Genomic DNA, 22,457 nt, shown 5'->3' with positions numbered 1-22,457 from the left:
TACTATATCTTGAGATGGCCAATCAGGGTCAGCCTCTCCTACACACACACGCACATGGCCATGTACTGTTTTTAACTACCCAGTGTACCTGTTTTTATTTTGAAAAGTCATTCTTGACTTTGTCTTTGTTTTTCAGTCGCTGAACATTTACCAGAATCTGAACCGTCGTCAGCACGACCTCGTCATCCACCTCATGGACATCGCCATCATCGCCACTGACCTGGCTCTCTACTTCAAGTCAGTATAACAATACATGAACACAGCTATTTATTGATCAAACAAACTGTGACTAAATCTGTCTATTCATCATTTCTATGCTTGAAATGACATTTTGGCCAGGTGTGCTGGTAGGCTAATGGTTAAGACACACACAATATAACTGTTTTGAATCTGGCTGGCTCCCGTGTTTCTTGTCTTTCTCTACACTGTCAACGATCAAATATAGAAAAAATGACAAAAAATCCCTTTGAAAAAGAACTGTGACACTCTTATTGATAATTTCATTTGTTTTAATTTGAGTTTTTAGATGTAAACACTCTCAATTTACTAAGTGACTGTAATTTACCACTAAAAAAGTGGATTGTCCAGGAAGGAATACACAAAAACAGACAAAACTGAATGAGAGAGTAAAGACATCGCTCCTACCTTCATTATTAGAAACACCTCCTGAAGTCTATACGGTCACTAACGTCCTGTAAAGCACATGAGAGACATTTAGCAGACAGACAGATTAGAGGAAGAGGTACTGGAGCACCGTTCTGTTTCTGTGCAGGAAGAGGACGATGTTCCAGAAGATCGTGGACCAGTCCAAGACCTACGAGAACTGGAATGACTGGACCAAGTACATGATGCTGGAGACCACGCGCAAAGAGATTGTCATGTAGGCGCAAACACTCATAATGGCAGCTACCATACCAACATACATACATGCACACAAACAGTCATCTAAATCCTGTATCGTCCTTGTAGGGCCATGATGATGACCGCTTGTGACCTCTCTGCCATCGCCAAACCATGGGAGGTCCAGAGTAAGGTACGCACAAGGTCCTTTTTCATACTTCACAGCTGTAGAAGTAAAACGTCTCTCCGGCTTCACTAACATCCAGCCGTTCACAGTAATAAGACACAGGCTCCAGGAGTGACTCTTTGAGAGGGGAACCAATGATAAAGTAGACAGAGAATGACATTTTGTCAGCGCTACCATTTCTCTCAGCAGCGTTCAGCAGTGATTCCTGACGGCCTCATGCATCAAAAGCAACCTGCTGCTTTTCATTCCCCTCATCACTGCTCGGCAGACTCAGCATTTTACTTCAGTAAAGTATGTAATATACACATCGCCATTAAGCCTGCACACAGGGGCATATCAATATGAACTGGAAGCATCTTTGGCTGTTCGAAAGGCTGCTGATAGTGTCGTTTTTTACTTTTATTTGTCCGCAATTGACCGAGCAGGTGCTGTTTTTCAGTAATGCCTACTTCAGTCATATACACACATTTACAGTCTTATACACTCATAAGGCAGAAACTCAATACCCATAATAAAACCGTTGTACCCATAATAAAACCAGTAATGGTAATTCAAAGCAGAGCTTGAGGCCTTGCTGGTAAAGTATTTGATCTGTCAACAGAACCGACAGGTAAAAGTAATAATACATTATTCTCACCAAATAAATTGTAAGAGTAGAGGTATGATTAACTGGCAGGAAAAACATATTTTCCTTCACAAAATTGTTTATTTTTACAAACATTTTCTATTGAAATACTGGATAATTTTACCTTTTTAAGAAAATGTCTTCAAATAAAATCACAACTACACCACAAATGTTGAAAACGAATGGCATTAACAAAGATGTTTCAAATCATTTTTGACAGGCCTTTCATGTTTCATATACATTATCAATCCATCTATAATTTTGTCATCCTACTGTATATCTGAGATATTATCTGGTTTATTCGCTATGTGATGCTATACAAATAAAACTGACTTGGCTAATTTACTCCCATCTAGCTCTAAATAGAACAGAGAACACAGTTAATAAAAGTAATCCCTCACTGGGAATGAAAAGCTTGAACTCACTTTTGGCAAATTTACATCTCAGCTTCAAACTCCAGCTGTGCTCACCTCGCTCACTGGAGAGGGACTATTATGGGAAGCAGATCTTGCCAGTCTTGCCTCATTTTATGGGTGGGTTTTGCAGTTAAAAAAAGCATGAAAGTGGTACTATTTACTACTTTGACTTTTTTGACTAATTTGACTTTTCCGATTTGTGGTCAGAATCCTGTTTTTTGAACTGTGAGATCTGGTCCCAGTTGGGGGCCAGCAATACTATCAGCTAACTAGCATATAGTGGCTCATATATTTTATTTTAGTCAAATTAATGAACCCCAAACCACCTGTTACAATAAAGACTGGTGTGGATCGCTGGAAACCCAAACATCTGGTGGGAAAGATGTTATCAATGTGCTTAATAGACAATTTTGCTATATTATACAGCATTTTATATAGTTAAAAATGAGTTTAGCTAATCTGGGATTCAAACCACCAGCCATGTGGTCCCCAGGCTCCCATCATCATTTTTCTTCATCAGTTGCAGTTGTACTTCAGGGGTACAAACAAGGGGTGTGCTCGAATACAAATACATTATTCAGCAAAGCACAAATAGTGGGTTTTATACGAATATTTGTTTCATACAAATATTTAAATAATTATTTGTTGGGGGTGTTCCCCAGAGATAAAGCTGAGCTACTGACACAAGCAAAGTGCTCCCAAGAGACTCGCCATAAACTGTTGTTCCCCTTCTCCTTTCCTCAAAGTTAGGTTGTAAAAAATAGGCAAGAAATGAAAAGTGCAAAGCAATAATTGCCTTTGAAGTTCCTCCCTACGGTGTGCTGTCTCTGTGATGTGGGTGTATAAATAGGTAGAGGTCTGTCTGCATGAGGCAATGATCTGGGAGACTCCAGTTCAAGACCTGTTCAAGTGTCATAAAAACAAAATTTTTAATTTTCAAGCCTCTTTCCACTTTTATTGGAATACAAATACAGATACAAATACTGGGATCTCTGCACATCCCTAGTACAAACAGGCTTAGCAAACAAGATAATCAACTGACTCACAGCTACATTATGAGCAGGTTTGCAAGCTGATATAATACAGCAGATCTCATTATATCAAACTAAATAATTATTTGCTTACCAGCTGTATAACGACGAGCATCAGTAGAGTAACTGATATGAAAACAGAGTTTTATATGACTTTAGGACAGTTCTGCAACTCGTCCTGCATTGCGCAACTCCTTCCAATTAGGATACTCTTATGTTTTTTGGCAGATATTTTTTCTGGTTTGATTTCACATTTGTCTGCACCTGGTGAGTCAGCTCTACAACCCACACACACTGTCAGGATATCTATCTACAGCAGCAACCGTCCTCCAGCGGATTGTGCTCCAAAAGTAGTTTGATGACTAACTCTTCCCCTTAAAGGTGAATTCCACCCTGAATATAGAGGGTAACATATTGTAGCTGTCATATGAAGGTCCCCAAACTCCAGTTTTGGTGACGATAATGAGCGGGAGACCTGCACATACTCTATACTGAATTTAAGCCGAGCGAATCTCTGTTAGTGTGAAATGAGTCTGTTATAGCTCGACTTTGTGATTTAAGCTGATAAGATGGTCGGATTCCCACATAAAAATCTTCTCAAGTACAGATAAATTCCCTCAGATTTTTATTGATGATAGACAATCCTCTTTAAGATGTTATGGAGAGGAAAAAAAAGCTCAAGCTTCATTCTCGATAAGATATTCCACTGACATTTTTATGGCTGATATTTTATTTTTCACTCAGTTTTTTCCTCCCACGCGCACACAATATCTGTCTACAGGCTGCACCAGCCTCATGGCAATTGTTCCCCAAAAACTGGCTTGATGACTAATTCTTTCTAAAAGGACGGTTTCTATCCTGAATATAGAATTCACATATTATTCATCAGATCTCACATCGCTCCGTTTTGGGTGTATGAGGGCAGTAAACACAGGCTTTCATCTCATCAAGAAACAAAGCTTGAAGCTGCCACATGAGCAGTGAATAAGATGCTCACTTATGGGACACTGAGGGAAGCTTTATTAGATGATTTTAACAACGTGTACGAGACTTTTCCTGCTCAATAAAATCACACTCAGATCATCCCTGTTGAAACTGTGCTCTCACTGTAGCTTTAGGACTGCCAGTGTCTTAAAAGGACAATTACACCAGAATACATAGTGCTGACATTATTAGTCTTTAATGAGAATTTTGATAATCAAGTAATTCTACAAGCAAAAATGTCACATTTTCATTGGTTCCAGCTTCTTGAATGTGACTTCTTGCTGCTTTTCTCTGTTTTATGTCATTGTACATTTATTATCTCTGGATTTTGGACTGTTTGTTAGACAGAATAAGCAACTTAAAGATGACATCTTGGGCTCTGGGAGCTTAAGATGCAAATCCAGATGAAACATATTGTGACGCTATTGTGAAAACTTTGATACGCATATTATCAACTTTTCAAAAACCGTAAAAAGCAGCTTGGTTTTCAGCTTGACAACTGTGTATTATGAGTTTATGCACGGGGCTCAAAACCACTGGATTTACAACCTGTAGAAGACTATGTACTCATTGAAGTGATGATCAAAATCACCAAAATGCATGTGAGACAAATTCTGACTTCTCAAAACGTTTTGTTTCATCCTCTAGGTGGCGCTGTCTGTAGCAGCTGAGTTCTGGGAGCAGGGAGACCTGGAGAGGACAGTCCTGGAGCAACAGCCCATTGTAAGGACATGGAGAGAGAGAGAGAGAGAGCTTGGGGACTGATAGAGATGGATGAACGCTAGACAGAAGGTTGGGCGAGCGATAGAGAGATGGATGGCAGGCAGCGGCCGTCCTGCTGACGTCCTCTGGAGCTAAAACAACAAAGTCCCTCCAGCTGCAGCAGTGCTGCTGTTCTGTTTTATAGACTCTGGCCTCAAAAAGAGGATTCCCCTATTGAAAATCAATAAAACATAATTTAAGAATTAGTGCTAGATGGAGTAGGGCAGGAGGTGAGAAGAAAAGGATGAGAAAGCACTTCATTATTATAGATTTTTCCAAAATCTGAGTCTGATACGGCCTTCTTCTAAAGGTTTATTGCTGCTGAAGAAAAATAACTGCAGAATTGTTTATTTTCACTATTTTGATTTAATTTTGGTATAAATATACAGTAAAATAGGCTTAAATTCTCAGAGAAACATATTGGCAGAACCCTTATACTCAACTATAAGATATATCCATCATAGTTCAACATAATCGAGATGTTTAGCATTAACGTTTCAACTTGTTTAAACTCCTTCAGTTTGCAAAAGTCAGTTGTTGAATGTCTCAATCTTTTCCTCCTCAGTTTGGATTCTAGTCTTCTGATTTGTTCTTGGATTAACTGTAACGGTTTGATATCTTTTCAGGGTCTTTCTTATTGTTCCAGGATTTTTTTTATATATATATATTTTTTTTTTTTTTTTGAGTTTGTGCCAGAGAGCTAAAGTTTGAGTGGAGAAGAAAGAGAAGATTTGGTGGGTGGACAAGAATCACGGGGAATTAGGGCAGGACAAGATTCTCTTTAGGCTTCAATTCAGGATAGAGAAGCGGGAAGGACGGGATGAGAGAGAAGAAGAAGAAGAACAAGAGACAGAAGCGCAGTTGGAAGACGAAATGAAAAGACAGATTTAGTTCCCTGCGGCGGTGGTGTTGAGCGATGTACAGACCATTATGTGGAGCACTGATACAGAAAGAGCGGTCACTGTGGCCCTAACCCAGCCGACCATATTCCCCCCGGCTCTCTCTCCTCCTCCTCTGCCTGTGTCTCTCTCTCGCTCTGTTCCATTCCCTCATGTCCTTGAGACACTTGAAGTGCGAGAAGCACCATCCCACACTCTCTCACCTCACAGTGCTCTGAATTTAATAGCATCTGTGTCAGCAGGGAAAACTTTTCATTTTGATCAGTTTGTATTTTCCAAGCAGTCGATTCTGTGACTCACTGTGGTCTGACAAGAAGAAGAAGAAGGGAAAAAAAAAAAACGACTTTGCAGAGGTTGCAATACTTAGGTGGGCAATTTTGCCGGCGATTACATCTAGCATGAACTTTTCTACAGGTCTTGACAGGTTTTTAGAGACCAGTGTGCTGCTCACATTTGTGTCTTTTGGAAAGTTAAACCAGGTACATGAAGCTAATGTAAGTTTATTTACACTCAGAAAGGACACACCGAGAAGTTAGAGCCCCCCTTTTTTTTTTTTTTTTTCAAGCATGCACACTTGATGTTTTTTTTTTTATATATATATATCAAAAAGGTGTGACGCATGTGTGAAGGGAGCGCTCACTCTCAGCTGCTTTTAGACTCGGCTTTCAGGTTCTGATGGAGAACGGAGCACTCTCCCTCTTTGTGGTTGTACTGTAGCTGATAAAACAGGTGTATGTTCACATAAAGGTCCTTCCTGCTTTAGGGAGATAGCCTTTTCCTTCCCCCACCCGCTCCACTAAGAGGTCAAAGGTCAGAGCTCAGCTTTAAAACAGCTTCCACGGGGCTAGGAGCGCACCAGTGACCTCGGGTTTCCTCTGGTTTGCTACCAGAGTGTCATCATGTAAGAACAGATCCTAAAGTTTAATAAGATGATACATTTGATTATAAAACTTTATTGTCCTTAATGGGGAAACAGCAATACAACTGGGCGGATAAAATAACAGCACCAAGATAATACAATCCAGTACAACAAAACAACAATCTACATCCTCAAAATACCCTTTCAGTGTGTTTTAATGCAACTGTGCTGTTACTTAAGGAGCCACAATTACACTAAAATAGACCTTTGATGATATATTAGTACTTTAATACATCATACAATAAAGTTGAGATAAAAAGCAATAGACACAACGACCAGATTGGAATAAATATGATTGTTTTATCCACTTTTCTCTTTCTATTCCAGCCCATGATGGACAGAAACAAAGCAGATGACCTACCGAAGCTGCAGTGTGGTTTCATCGACTTTGTCTGCGCTTTCGTGTACAAGGTCAGACATAACACTGCACAAACAACAACTTACTGAAGACTCACTGAAATGAACACCTGCAGCTGGGTAGACTGTAGGTACATCTACATGCAGGTGTAATCCTGATTTTCCATAATGTAATTTTGCTATTTTTCATCCGTCCTCTGTTGCTCTTGAGGTTTTTTTTTGTTTTTACCCATTAAAGAGTTTTTTGGGAGGAAGTTTTTATCCAGATTGACGGTCTAAAGACAGAGTTCTGTGTGCTGTACCGATTGGAGGACCCCTTTAGGCAAATTTGTAATTTATGCTAATGGGCTATATGAATAAAACTGACTTGACTTTACTTGAGATGTGTCATCTGTAACACAGCTCATCATGTTCATTTGAGTTGTAATATTTAAGTTTGATCTAAGTGCCACTTTGTAAGGTGATCTTATGAAGGGATTGATGCCTTTTTAGCTTGTTATTGACTTCATTTGGAGACGGATGACTTTATTTCAAGGCGCTTCAAGTGCACAACTCAATTACCCCAATTGACTTTGTTCACACCATCTGGGACTCATTTATTTTTCCAGTGTTATATTAAGTGTGATTTAATTTAAACAGTTTAGATCTGGAAAAAAAGTTGCTGTTGATTTAATGTGATTTAATTTGTGTCAACCTCTCCTCCTCGCACGCTCCCCAGGAGTTCAGTCGTTTCCACGTGGAGATCACCCCCATGCTGGACCGCCTGTTGAACAACAGGAAGGAGTGGAACGCTCTGAAGGAGGTGCACGACGCCAAACTGGCTGCTATCGAGGAGGCCAAGAAAGCCAAGGAGGAGGAAGCTGAGAAAGCTGCGGCCGCCAGACAAGGTAGGAGGCTCTCAGACAACGTGAAGACGCACAGACTAAAGCACACAAACTGCATTACTCTCCGTCTCATGTGGGGCGTAAACACCTCTGAGCGTAAACAGCCTATGTGCCAGTTTTCAGGTGAAATTTATGCTGAAACTTCTGTTCTATGACCACACAGGTGTAAAAGTTTGAATGCATTTTTCTTGGTCATTTTTAAATCATGCAAAATTAACCCCTTTCTCTGTTTTTCCTTCCTGTTTTTCTTTCCTCCTTTCTTTCCTTCCTCCTGCAGGGAGTGCAGCTCAGTCACAGTCAAAGACGTGTTCTCTCAGCTAGAGATGCAGCAGCAGGACCAGCTTGCTCGCTTACAATGGTTGTGGTCCAGCGCTGGGTTTTCCTCAAAAAGATCCTTCCTTCCTTTTTCAGTGTGATGTTTGATGTCACACTTAAAAGATCCAGTTTAATGAGAGTGCATCTCTCACTTCAGAATACCACATATATTATATTGTCTCTTACGGCTGCATTTATTGAAATCTGTTTTACTTTTTCCTGTGCTGCTTTCTTTCTTTCTTCACCGCTTCTCTCTGTTCATCTTTTTACATTTTATTCATGACTGAACTTGATGATTTGTTCAGGGGTTTGTGTGAGGCTCCAACATTTGACATTTAGAGTCATTTTGATGATTAGGGTTGACACGGTTCGTTGCGTTTAGCAAGATTTAATGTCTGAGAATCAAACCCAGAAGGCAAACAATAATAAAACATGTGCATTGTTATCAGGATAATGTTAATTTGGAAGCTTATTGCATTGGTTTTCATTTTCAAAGCACCAACAAAAGTTTTCAAAAATGTCACTGCATACAAATCATTACCGTGCAAAACTATATATTTAAAGATATTTAGCTGACTAAATGTTTACTGTAATGTGTTCTTCCTGATGTCGAGGAAGGAGTTTAGTCTTTTGAAAGCTGATTGTTTGCCCTGTTCTGACATTAACTGAAACCAGCAGCTGCCTGGAAAGGTATCATTTTGAAAATGTTGACCTGAAAGGCTCCATTAACAGTCTATGACGGGCTTTTTGTTCTTTTTAAAAGTAGCTATGATGACAGCTGGTGGTTAGTTAATGTTAAAAGTGAAAAGTAACAAAACAATAATGTATAAAATATTTATATAATATGTTTTGCTTGTGAAATTAACCTCCAAAGGGCATATGAAATCATCTGATAAGAACAAATAAGATTAAAAACAGATTTGAACAAAAAACAATGAAAAAAAAAAAGAGAGAAACATTTATCATCTATATGTATAAGATATAATTTTAAATTTGTGAACTTTGTGATGTAGGTTTGGAACCAAACAGAGCTTTTGGTTTAACTCCTGGTGGGTCCTAACATGGCAAGAATATGTTTGCAGGACCTTCAGTGTGAAGTTGTGAGGTTTTCTCACTTGTACCCCTTGTTGAAAAAGATATTTTGCATATTATCCTGTGTAGCTGTAGCTGCTGATGCTTTTTGACTTCTATAAGAGAAGGAGACGGCTGGTGCAGTGAAACATGAAACCCTGGTGTCTGTATACCAACAATCAACACTTATTTTATATATTTTGTTTGGGTCTCATGATATCAGTTGTGTGGTTCAGTTCTGTTACATTTATGTCTGTATGAACAACTGTGGGATGAGAACTTGACTGGTGAAATACCAGCCCGGTCTCTTCAATCTGCATACAAATAACTCAACTTTATACTTTAAGATTGCATGCAGTGCATACACCAAAGTCCAATTTTGCATGCAGGTGATAGGCTAATCCTTCTCAGGGAAGTGACATCAATATAATGCGAATTTCTTTTATTTTATAAGATGATTTTTAGGCTTGTTAGGAGGTAGATGATTTGTTGGTGAAAAGCAGTAGGAGAGCACTGTTCAAGACCGCAAACTGGATATCTTTAGCATCACATTGGGACATTTTCACAGCGTTTTACTGTTTTAACCCAAATCTTGACCTTTCTCTAACCCTAACCAAGCGGTGAGACGTGAAAAGGTTAAAAATGCAGCGATAAATACGTGTTGCACCTGCACACAAAACTGGACTTTGGAATTGAAAGTGTAAAGTTATTTGTACACAGATTGTGAGACCGGGTCGGTACATGTATGCCGCAGATACCGAGGAAGATTTGTATAGTGCTATTCAGTCAATGGTCATCGGCTGCTTATTATTTGTTGTACAGCGTTGACTTTGGTGTATACTCTATACCAAAGTAAATTTTATCACAACATTGCTTCATTTTGCAGAGATTAGTAAATATGTATTGCTGTTTTCATACTGAAAATCATCAGCGTCTGTGTTTTTATTGAGCCTCGTGTGTGTGTGTAGCAGCTTAGTTTGATCCTCCTTAGTGTCGGTAATGTGAGTGTGTTGGTTTTTGCTGCTGTGATTCCCGTTAAACACTCATAATGATTTTGAATCATTCTCTCGCATCCTGGTAAGTTCTGTTAATCAGAGACACACAGATGTCTCTGTCTGTGTTTGTGTTCATGTGTCTATAGAGTAGAAAGTCGTATCTAAATATTAGGGGTGTGCCCGAATACAAGTACATTATTCGGCAAAGCACAAATAGTGGGTTTTATACTAATATTTGTTTCATACAAATATTTTTAAGATGATTTGTTGGGGTGTTCCCCAGAGATAAAGCTGCACTACTGACACAAGCAAAGTGCTCCCAAAGGACTCTCCATAACCTGTTGTTCCCCTTCTCCTTTCCACAAAGTTAGGTTGTAAAAAAATAGGCAATGATGAAAAATGCAAAGCAATAACTGCCTTTGAAGTTCCTCCCTACATGTTACACGCTGTGCTGTCTCTGTGTTATGGGTGTATAAATAGGTAGAGGTCTGTCTGCAATAAGGCGATGAGTAAAGTTTAGCTCAGTAATCAGCGCAGTCGTCTATGATCAAGACCGGATGTGTGGACCTCCTTCATAAGGTAGTTTATTCATGAACACTTATTGTAACACTTTAATTTTCTAAAATCAAAAGTGTCATAAAAACAAAAACAGGATTTTTAAGCCTCTTTCCACTTTTATTGGAATACAAATACAGATACAAATACAGATACAAATACAAATACTGGGATCTCTGCACGTCCCTACTAAATATACCACCACCCACTGTAAACACCTACCGCATCCATTTCTGTGTAGTTTCATTACTCTGCTTTAATGCAGCACTTTCACATATGTTGTGTATGTTTGATTGTTTATGTTTACTATGTACACAGCGGATTTTGTCAGCCTTTTCTTTCTGAGACTCACAGATTCGTTACACTTTCCCTGCACGTTTGCTGAAATCTCACTACACTTTAATTTTCTTGCCGAGGGAATCTGTTTGGAAATGTTTTGCACTCTTTTCAACCACAAGGATTTATAACCCACCAAGCATTTGACTGACAGCAGTTTGCAGGAGCTGGCTACCAAAATTTATTTCCCCCAAAACAGGAACCCTCCTGGTAGTGTATCTTTGCATCAGTTTCAAACCAGCAAAAATTCAAAATCTTTTCATCCCGAACCACAAATGTGTGTTGATTCTACAAGAGGATTGTCAAATGTTTTCCCCCTATAACTGTACTTGTACAAAACAAACCAGTAAGAACTGATTTACAGGTCAGCAGAAGTCCAGGTTAAAACACGGTTTAATTTTAGTTGAAAAGTAAAAAGCTTGCAGATGTGTAGGATAAATAAAACCCATTATAAACAGCATTTCAGTTACTATAGTTAGGCCCTGATTCATGCAATTGTTAGAATTAACCTAGCGAAACTCTTAACTCTGTTTTATTTGGCACTTAGATGTCTTTTGACCTGCAAATGACCAAATCCCTGCTGGGAACAACAAATCATCCTGAGGACAAAATAAGGACACAATCTCTTGGACATTGTAAGGAAAAAACACCTCCACAAATCCAGCTCCAGCAAAAGAGTTTGAACAGCGATCAAACACTTTGATCCTGGTTTTACTAAACAGAAGAATGTCGGAGCTGTGTACAAACATTCATTTGGCCTTACATGTTGTCTCTTTCACTGTTTAGTTTCAACAAATATTTGTTAAGAAGTAAACATCTAGAAATCAATATTAATGGAGTAACTAGAGATCTGAGTCTTTAGTTCTGTTGGAGGAGAAACATTTGTCTGCAGCACTAATGCAGGATAACTGCAGGAAACATGCATAAATGAGGACTTACACAACAGCTGCCGGTGTATAAATATCTGACAGCTGCACCATCCATTTGCATGTGTTTATGTGTGTACACATTATAGTTGATTCTCTCAGCAAGAGTCACACATGATATTGTTACAAAACACATGACGCGACAGCAGGATAATGAAAGCTGATCACCATTGGAGCTTCAGCAGGGGGGAGGCAGGGTATGAGCAAAATTCATCACCGACCATCCACCCCTCCCTCACATGCTGTAGTAATATAATAATAGCATGGATACATAATCTAAGTGTGTCGTCACCGCTGTATGACGTAAATCCCCCATGACGTAAAGGCGTGCTGGGAGCTCAAAGGATTACCGTATACGGTTGTGATGATCAGCGGAGCTTGTAAAGCCTGGCTCTGACGCAGGGACAACCCGTGACTGCAGAGAGAGAGAGAGGGGAGAGAGGGGAGAGTAGCAGCTGCAGTACACCCAGTGAGCCTACAGGAAGGGAGCTTTAGCCCCATTCTAACAGCGATCGGGGGGCTGTCGTGACTGCAGAGCTGCCAGCCTGCAAGCCACAGCGGGGAGAGAGCGATGCAGGACTATTTATAGGACAGCTATGCATGGGTAGGCTGCAGTTTCTAAGCAGAGAGACACTTTACTAGTTTGCTCAGGCTTTTTTTTTTGCCCCAGCAATGCATTCTTGTTTGCATTTCATGATGCACACTTACATTTATTGCACTGAGCACTGATCCAGTGCTTTGCATCAGAATAACTGAAACGTCTACAGTACAGCAGATCACCTGCTTTACAGGCATCATTTGATGCATTTCTAAAGTTTCAAAAGAAAACAAATATAATAAATCTCCACTCGAACTTAAAATGAAGCTCTTTAGATTTGAATGGGATTTGGCTGCACAGCATGAATTAGTAATGGCTGACCCACCTGTGGGCCACTGTTAAATGATTATTCAGTGTATTAAATGTCAAAAATAACAAACATGCTGATCATAAATTACCAGAGCCCAAAGTTTTGTCCTGCTAGTCTAATCATGATCTGAAACAAATCAGCAAATCTAAAATAAAATAATAATAGTCATAATAAAATAAAGCTGTAACAAATGTAGGGGATTTCTACTTGGCAAATTACTAAAAAGACTGATTGATTGTCAAAATAGTCAATATAATTGCTCTATAATAACTTACTCCTTTGGCTGTAAAGTGTAAGAAGAGAAGCACTGAGAAAGGTGTGAAATAGCTGCTGAGATAGTTGGTTTTTGCCCTTTTACAGAGTCAAAAGGATATTAAAGCAACACAGAAAAATGGTAGAGAGGTAATGTGACTCAGGGGAACATGATGGTGTGACCCTTTTTCATTATGTCTTTTCTCACCTTTCCCTAATACATGCAGAAAACCAAGCCAAATCATTTCAGTCGCAGCAGGTGTAATGTATGTGGCTGCCTGGATCAACATGTCTCATGAGGACAGTTAAGAGGCTTATCCAACAACTCCTGCAATGTGCAGGATCTGTGCAGGAAACCAACCCGTATCAGAAAATGCAATGCGGTGAATTTATCTGCATCTGTTCAGCGATATAACACCAAACACTGCTGGTCTATAAAAGGGTTGTTCTCCACTCCAGTGTCAAAATCCCCTGAGGTGTCATGAGGTTTTCTGTTGTCTTAATGTGATTTATAGGCAGGAGAAAACCTGAACTACAGATATATCATGATGTGTGATGTCAGTTTAAACATGCTAGGGTCTTTTTCTGGCACCAAGATGAATTTTAATACTGCAGCAGCGAGTTAGAATAATGAATAACATCAAAATACAGTCAGAAATTTGTAATCCATTCAAGCTTTGGGCTAAAAAAAAACAAAGTTAACAGAGGTCTTTGGCTGTATGCAACCGTTTTGTGCATGTGTGTCACACACAGGCAGCATCCACTGAATGCAGCTGTTATCAGTGTGTCGTACAAGGTGACTTTTGACCCGATACAGGCCTCAGCCATGTATCATGTTTGCTTTCTGAGCTCAGTTGACATCCCGGGAGACAACACTATAACTGTGGCTGATATGAAAATAAAATGAATTTATTGCAATGCAATTTGTAACATACTTAATTGGTTTTGAGGATGCTGATGAGATCATCTGTCCAAATAAACATTAAAAAAAACTAAAGGTCATGCAAAATATAAAAACAAATATAAAAATGGCACAGCTATTAACAGGTTGTTTTTCTGCAAATTTCACCTTGTTTTGACCTGTAAACAATGTTCCCCTCCCATAATTAACCTAATTAAGCATAATCTGTTTAATTTCTTGAATATTGAGACACAACATGACCTGAAACTGAACTGAAAAAACAACCGTCCTCATCATCAGTGGATAAGTTTGAGGAATGAGTATATACTGTAGATTGTTATAGTTAAAATTCATTTCAAATCAATCTTTATTTGTTATTACACAAGTACAACGTGTAGTGAAATGCTACATCGGCATGGTCCGGGATTGTGCAATAGATGTTACGTGCAAAATAACTGTAAAATAAGTGTGATTTTCTAAAATGCTGGAGTGCAACACTGAGATGGATCATTCTTGCAATTTGGCATTCAGTCGTCAGCCAGTGGGTATCATTTTGAAGAGATCTGAAAAACTTGAGATGCTCTTTTTCACAAAGGTTTCTGGTAAAATAAATAAATAAATAAATAAATGGCCAGTGAGGCATGCAAGAAGGAAGAATGGAAAGAAAAGCTCAAACAACTGTGCTCACATCCAACACAGGCTGATAAATGTAGCATCCTTCACTCAGTTTGAATATGGGCGCCAGAAATGAATAAATTAGTTATGTATGGGTTTATATATGACAGTGGTGTCTTGTCCTGTTGCCCCTGTCAGAGTAAAGCTGAGGCTCATGGGGATGACACTGTGTATCTAATAACTCTGCACTGCACTGCAGAGCAGCTCTGTTTGCTGCAGTCACGACTGCCCCACAGAAACAACCAAACAGAGGACAGCAGGACAGGAAATGGCTGACAGCATGATTTCTAATCGTCTGCTTTCTCCTCTGGCTGTACAATTAATCACCAAAGTTAATAAACGGGGTTGGGGGTGTTGGGGGGGTGGGGCTTGACAGCAGTGCAATGATCACATGTGTTTGTGTCGAGCTCAATATGTACTTTTAAAATTTGGATAAAATCCCTAAACTCACTTTCTGCTCCGTAAACACTACGTGAGTCATACTCTGAGCATTTGAAAGTGTCAACAAAGAAAGAATCTCCACACAAAGAAGTAAACAACTTTGAAAGACTTCCACCAGTGTTTGTGAAAGATATGGCAAAATTTACAATTCCAATTCAAGAGACAATATCAAGTCAGCTAATTAAACTGTATGAGGCTAAAAACCAGTTAATGACGAATGATTCCTTCAATGCAATTAAATTTCCCAGCAACGTGGTAACATATAATCTTCAAGATGTACGCTAAACCTTATTTTTAAAGATTTTTATCAGTATTTGTGCACATCACCATCACACCACAGGGTCATTTCATTGACTGTGAACATTTTCTGGATAAGATAACATTTGAAAACTTTAAGAGGAATTAAAAGGAAACCTTGAGAGAGAGAGAGAGATCAGTGGAAGAAAAGGTGATGTAAGCTGTACAGTCTGTGTTTCTGTCGGTAAATATTCAGAAATGGATGGGACTCCACTGGAGTTCTATGCAGCCTTTCTCCTCAAATTGATCCACCCACCACTGACTGTGCTCAATTGTGCCATTAAAAGTGGTAAGCTACCAGATCTCTAAAGCAAGCACTTACTACAGTATATTACTGAAAGGATCCCCCAGTTATGGTTGTCTTTAGCCGACCAATATCTCTACTAACCTCAGATTACAATATCTTTCTGAAATAGTTTGTATTCTCAGGAGTAAGTCAGGCATGTTTTCACAGATTCTGTTCGTGATATTCATGGACATAATCTCTACCAAGGAATGGAGTTTGCACACTTGGGGGATTTCAGGATTGTATCTCTGCTTTTTTTTTTGCAAACGATGTAGATGTACTGGCTCCGTTCGACGGTGACCACAAGTGTACTCTGGGTTAGTTGGTAGTCAGGATGTGAAGCGGTTGGGATGAAAGTCAGTACCTGTCTGACTCGGTGGTAATCTACCGGGAAAAAAAGCCTATCACTGCCTAACCTTTTGGTAATGAGTGAGTAGCTGCCCCAAAATGAAGGAGTTTTTCTTGTCTTGCTCACAATAGAGGGTAAAATGAAGCGTGACATTCTTGCATGAGATTGCATTGAACCAGACGACTGTGGTAAGGAGGGAGCTGAGCATAAAAGCAAAACTGTTTCAAGTGTATCAAGTCTTACCTGTGGTCATGAAGTTTCGATAGAGACCAAAAGAATGAGATCAGATGCAAACAGCAAGAAGTAATGAAGGACGTCTTGAATCAAGAAGCTCTGTGTATTATTTGAAAGGGTGTCTCGTAGTGCTAAACCAACTGGCAACTAACACAGAACTGTTTTCAGGTCATTGTTGTGAATTCTCATTGCTTTGAGTGTGGAACGCTCTCATCTCTTTTTCCAGCAGCAGCAAACAGCTGTTTTTAGCAAACAAGCTCTGATGAACCCATTGTAAACTACCCGCCTCGAACCAAACAGTTAGAGACTAACTGGTGAAAAAACTTTTCTCAGGAGTGGGCAAAGACCAAACCAGAGCTAAAGGGACAGTGAATATAGATTGGAACATTCATCAGGTGGACAGAAATACAATTCCACTGGCGTCACTTTGCTGCAGTATGTAGGTGGATGTTATTATTGTTTGCTAACTCGCAGCCATAAACACGATAAGCCAAATGTATCTGTCCTAGTGTTAAATAATCCCTCAATGCAGCTTAGTTAGTTCTGTACTTTACCGTAGGCTACTTGTCTTGGACTGATGGACTGATACATTTTCAGGCATCTCAGTTTGAAAAGCATTGTTCTTAGAGGCCTAAGGATGGCAACTGGTTGGTCAGTGACAACATTTTTTTTTACCTGATATGTTTCTCTGACCACTTTTGCGTATTTTTTTAATGTTTCTCTATTACCAAGAACACAAAGGAAACTATAATCTGTAAATGTGTGAGTGACACTGCAGCACAACAGAGGTTTTGCAAGCTAATGAGTTCTTTCGATCCATGTAGTTCGGCTAGCTCAGTGGATGAAATGGTTAATGCTTTTAATAGTAGCCTTACAACTACCTTTTTAAATAAAACTGCACCACTTAAGATCAGAAAAAAGACTGTCTAAGAGAATCTGACCTTGGTTAAACCCTGTACGAGCGCTTAATAGAGCTTGTAGAGCAGCAGAGATAAACTGGTGTAAAACAGGTCTCATCATAGTATTCTCATGGAAGCTATTGTCACGTATAACAAGGCTGTTTGCGCTGAAAGAAACACCCATTACTCAAAGATTATCACAGAAGCTGGCAACAACTCCAAACCTCCATTCTCTGCAATAGATAAACCATTAAACCTTGTTTTAAGCAATGACTTTCTGAGCCTTTGCTGTAAAATGTGAGGATTTCAATCGATTTTTTTTAACAGTAAAATTTTAACTAGTAACACTAGTGACCTTTTTAGACAACCCTGTCGAAGGCAGAGCTGTCAAATCTCACGCTTTGACCGTGAGACTCATGCAGTTGACACAGATCTCACGATCTCATGCTACACATGCCTTTTCTCACACTAACTTTTCATCTTTGCTGAGGCCCAGAGCATAACCTGGTTAAAGCAGCACTTTTCATTGATTGTCCGTGAATGTACCGATCATCATCTGTTTGAACCGAAGGCGTGCAAGAACAAATCATTGTGATGCACGTTCCGGTGGAGCTGATAATTTATTCAGATATTATTTCTATTTCAATAGCCATGAGAGACTAAACTGGGGAGTGTCAGATGATGGGAGTTACTTGGTGAGGAGCATAGATCTTTTGTATCCTATGTTTTGAAGAGAAATATGTTATATCTGGAGTGCAGTGGGTCACTTTACTCCTGCGATTGTGACTAGTAGTGAATGCTCCACCGGCAAACTTGACACTATCCCTAAAGTGTTTTTTAAATGAGTCCTAAGACACTATTGAAGAGATCAAACCTTGACCTTGGAGTCCTGAATAACTAACAGACCCATACCCAGTCCACCATTCATCAGCAAAATTCTTGAAAAAAGTAGTTTATAATCAAGTTACTGACTTTATCAATATTAATAATGTTCTGGAAAAATTTCAATCTGGCTTCTGAGCCAACCACAGCACAGAAACCGCTCTTACCAAAATAGTGAGTGATTTATTGGCATCGATAAAACATGGTGTCACTTCTAGTTCTTTTAGATTTGAGTGCAGCATTTGATACAATTGATCATAATATTCTTCTACATCGTCTCGAAAACTGGGTTGGTCTCTCTGGGTGAGGTCCTTGACTAGTTTCATTCCTACATTATTAGTAGAAAATTCCACATTAGTCTCGGAGAACATATTTCAGAGAAATATGACGTGTGCTATGGTGTTGCACAAGGCAGTTGCCTGGGTCCCCTGCTTTTTTTCCTTATACTGTATATGCTCCCATTAGGTGATATCAGAGATCACAACATGGATTTCCATAGTTATGCTGATGACACACAAATATACAATGAGGTCCAAAAGTCTGAGGGCACATTGAAAATCTGTATACATCTATATCTAATAGTTTCACGTGAACCTGGAAGTAGTCAGAAAGTTTGAGGATTCAGAAACATCTAAAAACACAAGAAGTTATGACATGTAAAATGAAGAAATATTTAAGATTCTGCACTATTTCAAAGTCGGCAATCAAAATTTAAGCACATTTGTCGCACTGACCAAGTTTACTCCTTTGTACAAAAGGTCAGATTTCCTTGAGTTGTATCTCTTCCATTGAAGCATGCGTTCAGATGACACTCAGGTGGATTTGATCTACTCATCAGAGGCTCGTTCAATTATCTCAACTTGCAGCCAGTGTTCATCTGTTATAGATATGGCTCTGCCTCAAGTTTCCAGGGGATCATTGCTTACTAAGTAGCATTGTGATAGTGGGAAACGTGGCATCAGAACTAAGTGCAAGTGTCAGAAGTCAAATTGTTATTCTAAGCAAAGAGGGGCTTTCTCAGCGTCAAATCATGGCTAGATTAAATATTTCTAAGGGGGCATTGCATGGAACTCTAAAATGCTTTGCAGAGACCGGATCAGTTGTATCCAAAACAACAATCAATAAATCAAGCTAAGTTCCCTGAGAGGTTTAAAAGCAACTTCATCCCAGATACAGAATTCGCTGCATTTATCTCTGTGATTTATACAGGGTTACAGTGTGTAGGATTTTATTTACTGCATTTTACTAATACTTGCCGCTACAACAAATCATCTTTCAGTAGGGATCAGTGACAAACAGACGTGAGTTTCTCAGGACACTTACACGACTAGCATGCTTACATTGCATGCTTAGACTGCGTGTATTGTATGACTGCAGCAGCTCCACAAATCGGCATGCTCAGTTAATTAATATGAATAAAATGATGTCTGTGTAGCCCAAGCCCCTTTAACTCATAGCATTGGTCCCACTTCATACACAAATTCTCCAAAGGGTCTGGGCTATGTTCTATAAGCCCCACTCCCCCCTACACATGCCGATATACCAGTACAAATAACTACTAGGTTATATTTCCACCAGTACAGCCACACTACTACTTCCCATGCACGTAATCTGATCCGTATTTCATCCAATCACAGGGAAACCAATCCAATTTGACAAAAATACTGTCAAAAGAAGGCTGTCTTGTATTGGTCTCAGAGGACGAGTTCACTCTGTCTCATATCATCAGTTTCTTGCTGTAATGTCAGACATCTCTGTGTCAACCCTCCACACAGTATTTTATCATCCATGAAATTATGTTCACTCTTATTTTTATTTTTAATTGTTCCGTTCTGCCCTCTCAGGGGCCTTTTGGTTCCATACCAGAGTGAGTTTGTTTGATATTTTGTCTTGGCACATTTTAGATTTTCCTCTTTCCTCATAGCCTTTGGGCTTTGTGAGACATAAATGTTCCTGTGTGTTTTCACTGTTGTCGGAGTGACAAGAGACCAGAAACCATCAGTCCTGCCGCGCTGGTATGGCGATGTCCCATGCACGGACATCATCAGTGCAGTCAGTGACATGTGAATCACAATCAAGCCAGGCGGAAAATTGCCAGCGGCCTGTTAATAGCGTGCTGTTTAACCAGGACAGGACTGGAAAGAGGGAGTGTCTATCTGTGTGTGTGTGTGTGTGTGTGTGTGTGTGTGTGTGTGTGTGTGTGACTTAAGTCACTTTCAGGGACACACACAAGACATAAGATCAGTTGACAGCGGATGGCTTGTGCAATTGGGAACAAAGCTGTGTCCCCAATTGGAAAAATGCTGATTTGTGGGTCAGTGGTTAAGGTTAGGGTTAGGTTAAGGCAAGCAGTGGTTATGTTTATGGTTAGGGTAAGTCTCCAGAAACACATAAATGAGGATATAAGTACATTAATAAAAGCATAGAATATCTTGATAAATCACAACACAAACAGCGCTGCACAAACAACAAATAAAATACAGAGTGTAGTCAGACCTGTCTTCAAGATGACAATTAGGAAGCTTAAGAGAAGAGATTGGTCTTTAGACGGGGTTTAAAGATATCAGTGGAGGCGGGAAGATCTAATTGTTTGTGACAAACTATTCTACAGTTTAGGGCCAACAACTGAAAATGCTTGATCACCTTTGGTTTTTAACTGGCTGTGTGGAATGAAGAGCAGTGATTGGTCAGCAGATCTGGGGGGTCTGGAGGTGGTATAAGGGATGAGCAGTTCAGAGATGTAACTTGGTGTCAGTCCATGCAGTGCTTTAAAGGCAAATAAAAGAATCTTACAATCAATTCTGCACTTCACCGGTAACCAGTGAAGAGATGCCAGTACAGGGGAGATATGGTCTCTCTTCTTGGTACCGGTGAGGAGTCTCGCTGCTGCATTTCGAGCCAGCTGCAGGTGAGATAGTGCTGACTGACTGATTCCTACACAGAGAGAATTGCAGTAGTAGAGGCAAGAGGAAATAAAAGCGTGAATTATAGTCTCCAAATCTTTAACGGACAGGAATGATTTTAACTAAGCAAGTGGATCTAAGATGGAAGAAGCCAGTAATGACAACTGAGTTGATTTGTTTATCAGATTTTAGTTGAAGATTAGGACCTCAGTTTTATTATGGTTTAGCTGAAGGAAACTTCATTGCCATCCAGGATTTTTACATCCTCAATGCAATTTAGAAGGGAGTTAACACTGCATGGATCACAAGGTTTCAGCAGGAGAGACAACTGGGTGTTGTTGGCATAACAATGGTAGGAGATATTATATTTTCTGAAAATAGACCCCAAAGGAAGCAAATATAGGGCCTAAAAATGGAGCCTTGTGATACTCCACAGGAGACGGGTGCAGGGCAAGAATTATCAATTCTAACAGAGGCTGACTGGTCTTGGAGGTAGGAGACAAACCACTGAAGGGCCTGTCCCTGAACGCCAACAACATGCTTAAGGCGGTCCAAGAGGATGGAGTGATCGACTGTCAAAGACAGCTGAGAGATCTAAAAGAATTAAAATAGTGTAATTTTCTTAATCTAAAGACAAAAACAAATCATTTGTCACCCTCAGGAGAGTGGATTCTGTACTATGGAGTTAAGAAAAAGCTACTTTTTTCAAGAATTTTGGATAAAAATGAGAGCTTTGAGATTGGTCGTTAATTATTAGGAACAGACAGATCTAAGTTAGGTTTTTTGATCAGAGGGTGTATGATGGCATGTTTAAAGCAAGCAGGGACATAGCCATTGACCAGAGAGCTATTAATTATTGATAAAATACTAGGCCCAACAGTATCCAGCACTTCCTTTAGTAGGCTTGAGGGAATACTAGGGTTCATAAGAGAGATATGTGTCAAAGAGGAGAGAAAAATCGGTTCAAAATTGATGAGAACTGAGGAACATGAGCTTAACTCTGACAGATCATAGGCGTACGGTTAGGGTTAGGGGGTTGGGGTTAGGGTTAGGGGGTTAGGGTCGGGGTTAGGGTTTCGTAGGCAGTTGGTGAGATCTGGGATCATATAGTGTCAATTTTGCTAATAAAGAATCTTGGGAAATATTCACAGATATCTGGTGTTGCTTCATGTGACTGCAGGGTTGAGTAGTGTATTTATTGTATCAGAATATATATATCAAATGTTTGGTTCTCTCTGATTTGACACACTGTTGGTATTTAGCCAGACAGTATCTCAGATGCTGGTAAGACTCTTGAAGTTTATCTTTTTTCCATTTATGCTCTGCTG

The 22,457-nt window shown here is 39.6% G+C and overlaps 1 protein-coding gene across 3 annotated transcripts in view; it reads left to right on the top strand.

Moving 5' to 3' along the window:
* The window catches only part of pde6a (phosphodiesterase 6A, cGMP-specific, rod, alpha), a 62,940-nt gene extending 52,748 nt beyond the window's left edge, over nucleotides 1–10,192 (top strand). For 2 of the 3 annotated variants that reach the window (XM_042418704.1, XM_042418705.1), the window contains 7 exons: nucleotides 137–237; nucleotides 773–880; nucleotides 970–1,033; nucleotides 4,732–4,806; nucleotides 6,991–7,074; nucleotides 7,739–7,907; nucleotides 8,182–10,192. In XM_042418704.1, the coding sequence (XP_042274638.1) occupies nucleotides 137–237; nucleotides 773–880; nucleotides 970–1,033; nucleotides 4,732–4,806; nucleotides 6,991–7,074; nucleotides 7,739–7,907; nucleotides 8,182–8,225 (645 nt within the window). In that variant the 3' untranslated portion in view covers nucleotides 8,226–10,192. The remainder of the gene's footprint in view (nucleotides 1–136; nucleotides 238–772; nucleotides 881–969; nucleotides 1,034–4,731; nucleotides 4,807–6,990; nucleotides 7,075–7,738; nucleotides 7,908–8,181) is intronic. The other variant, XM_042418706.1, reaches the window with a different exon arrangement.
* The last annotated feature ends 12,265 nt before the right edge of the window (nucleotides 10,193–22,457 follow it).

This window comes from Thunnus maccoyii, chromosome 8 (genome assembly GCF_910596095.1).
Source record: "Thunnus maccoyii chromosome 8, fThuMac1.1, whole genome shotgun sequence".
Taxonomy (NCBI): domain Eukaryota; kingdom Metazoa; phylum Chordata; class Actinopteri; order Scombriformes; family Scombridae; genus Thunnus; species Thunnus maccoyii.
Note: the sequence above shows the minus strand (reverse complement) of the source record. Positions and strands in the feature narration are given on the sequence as shown.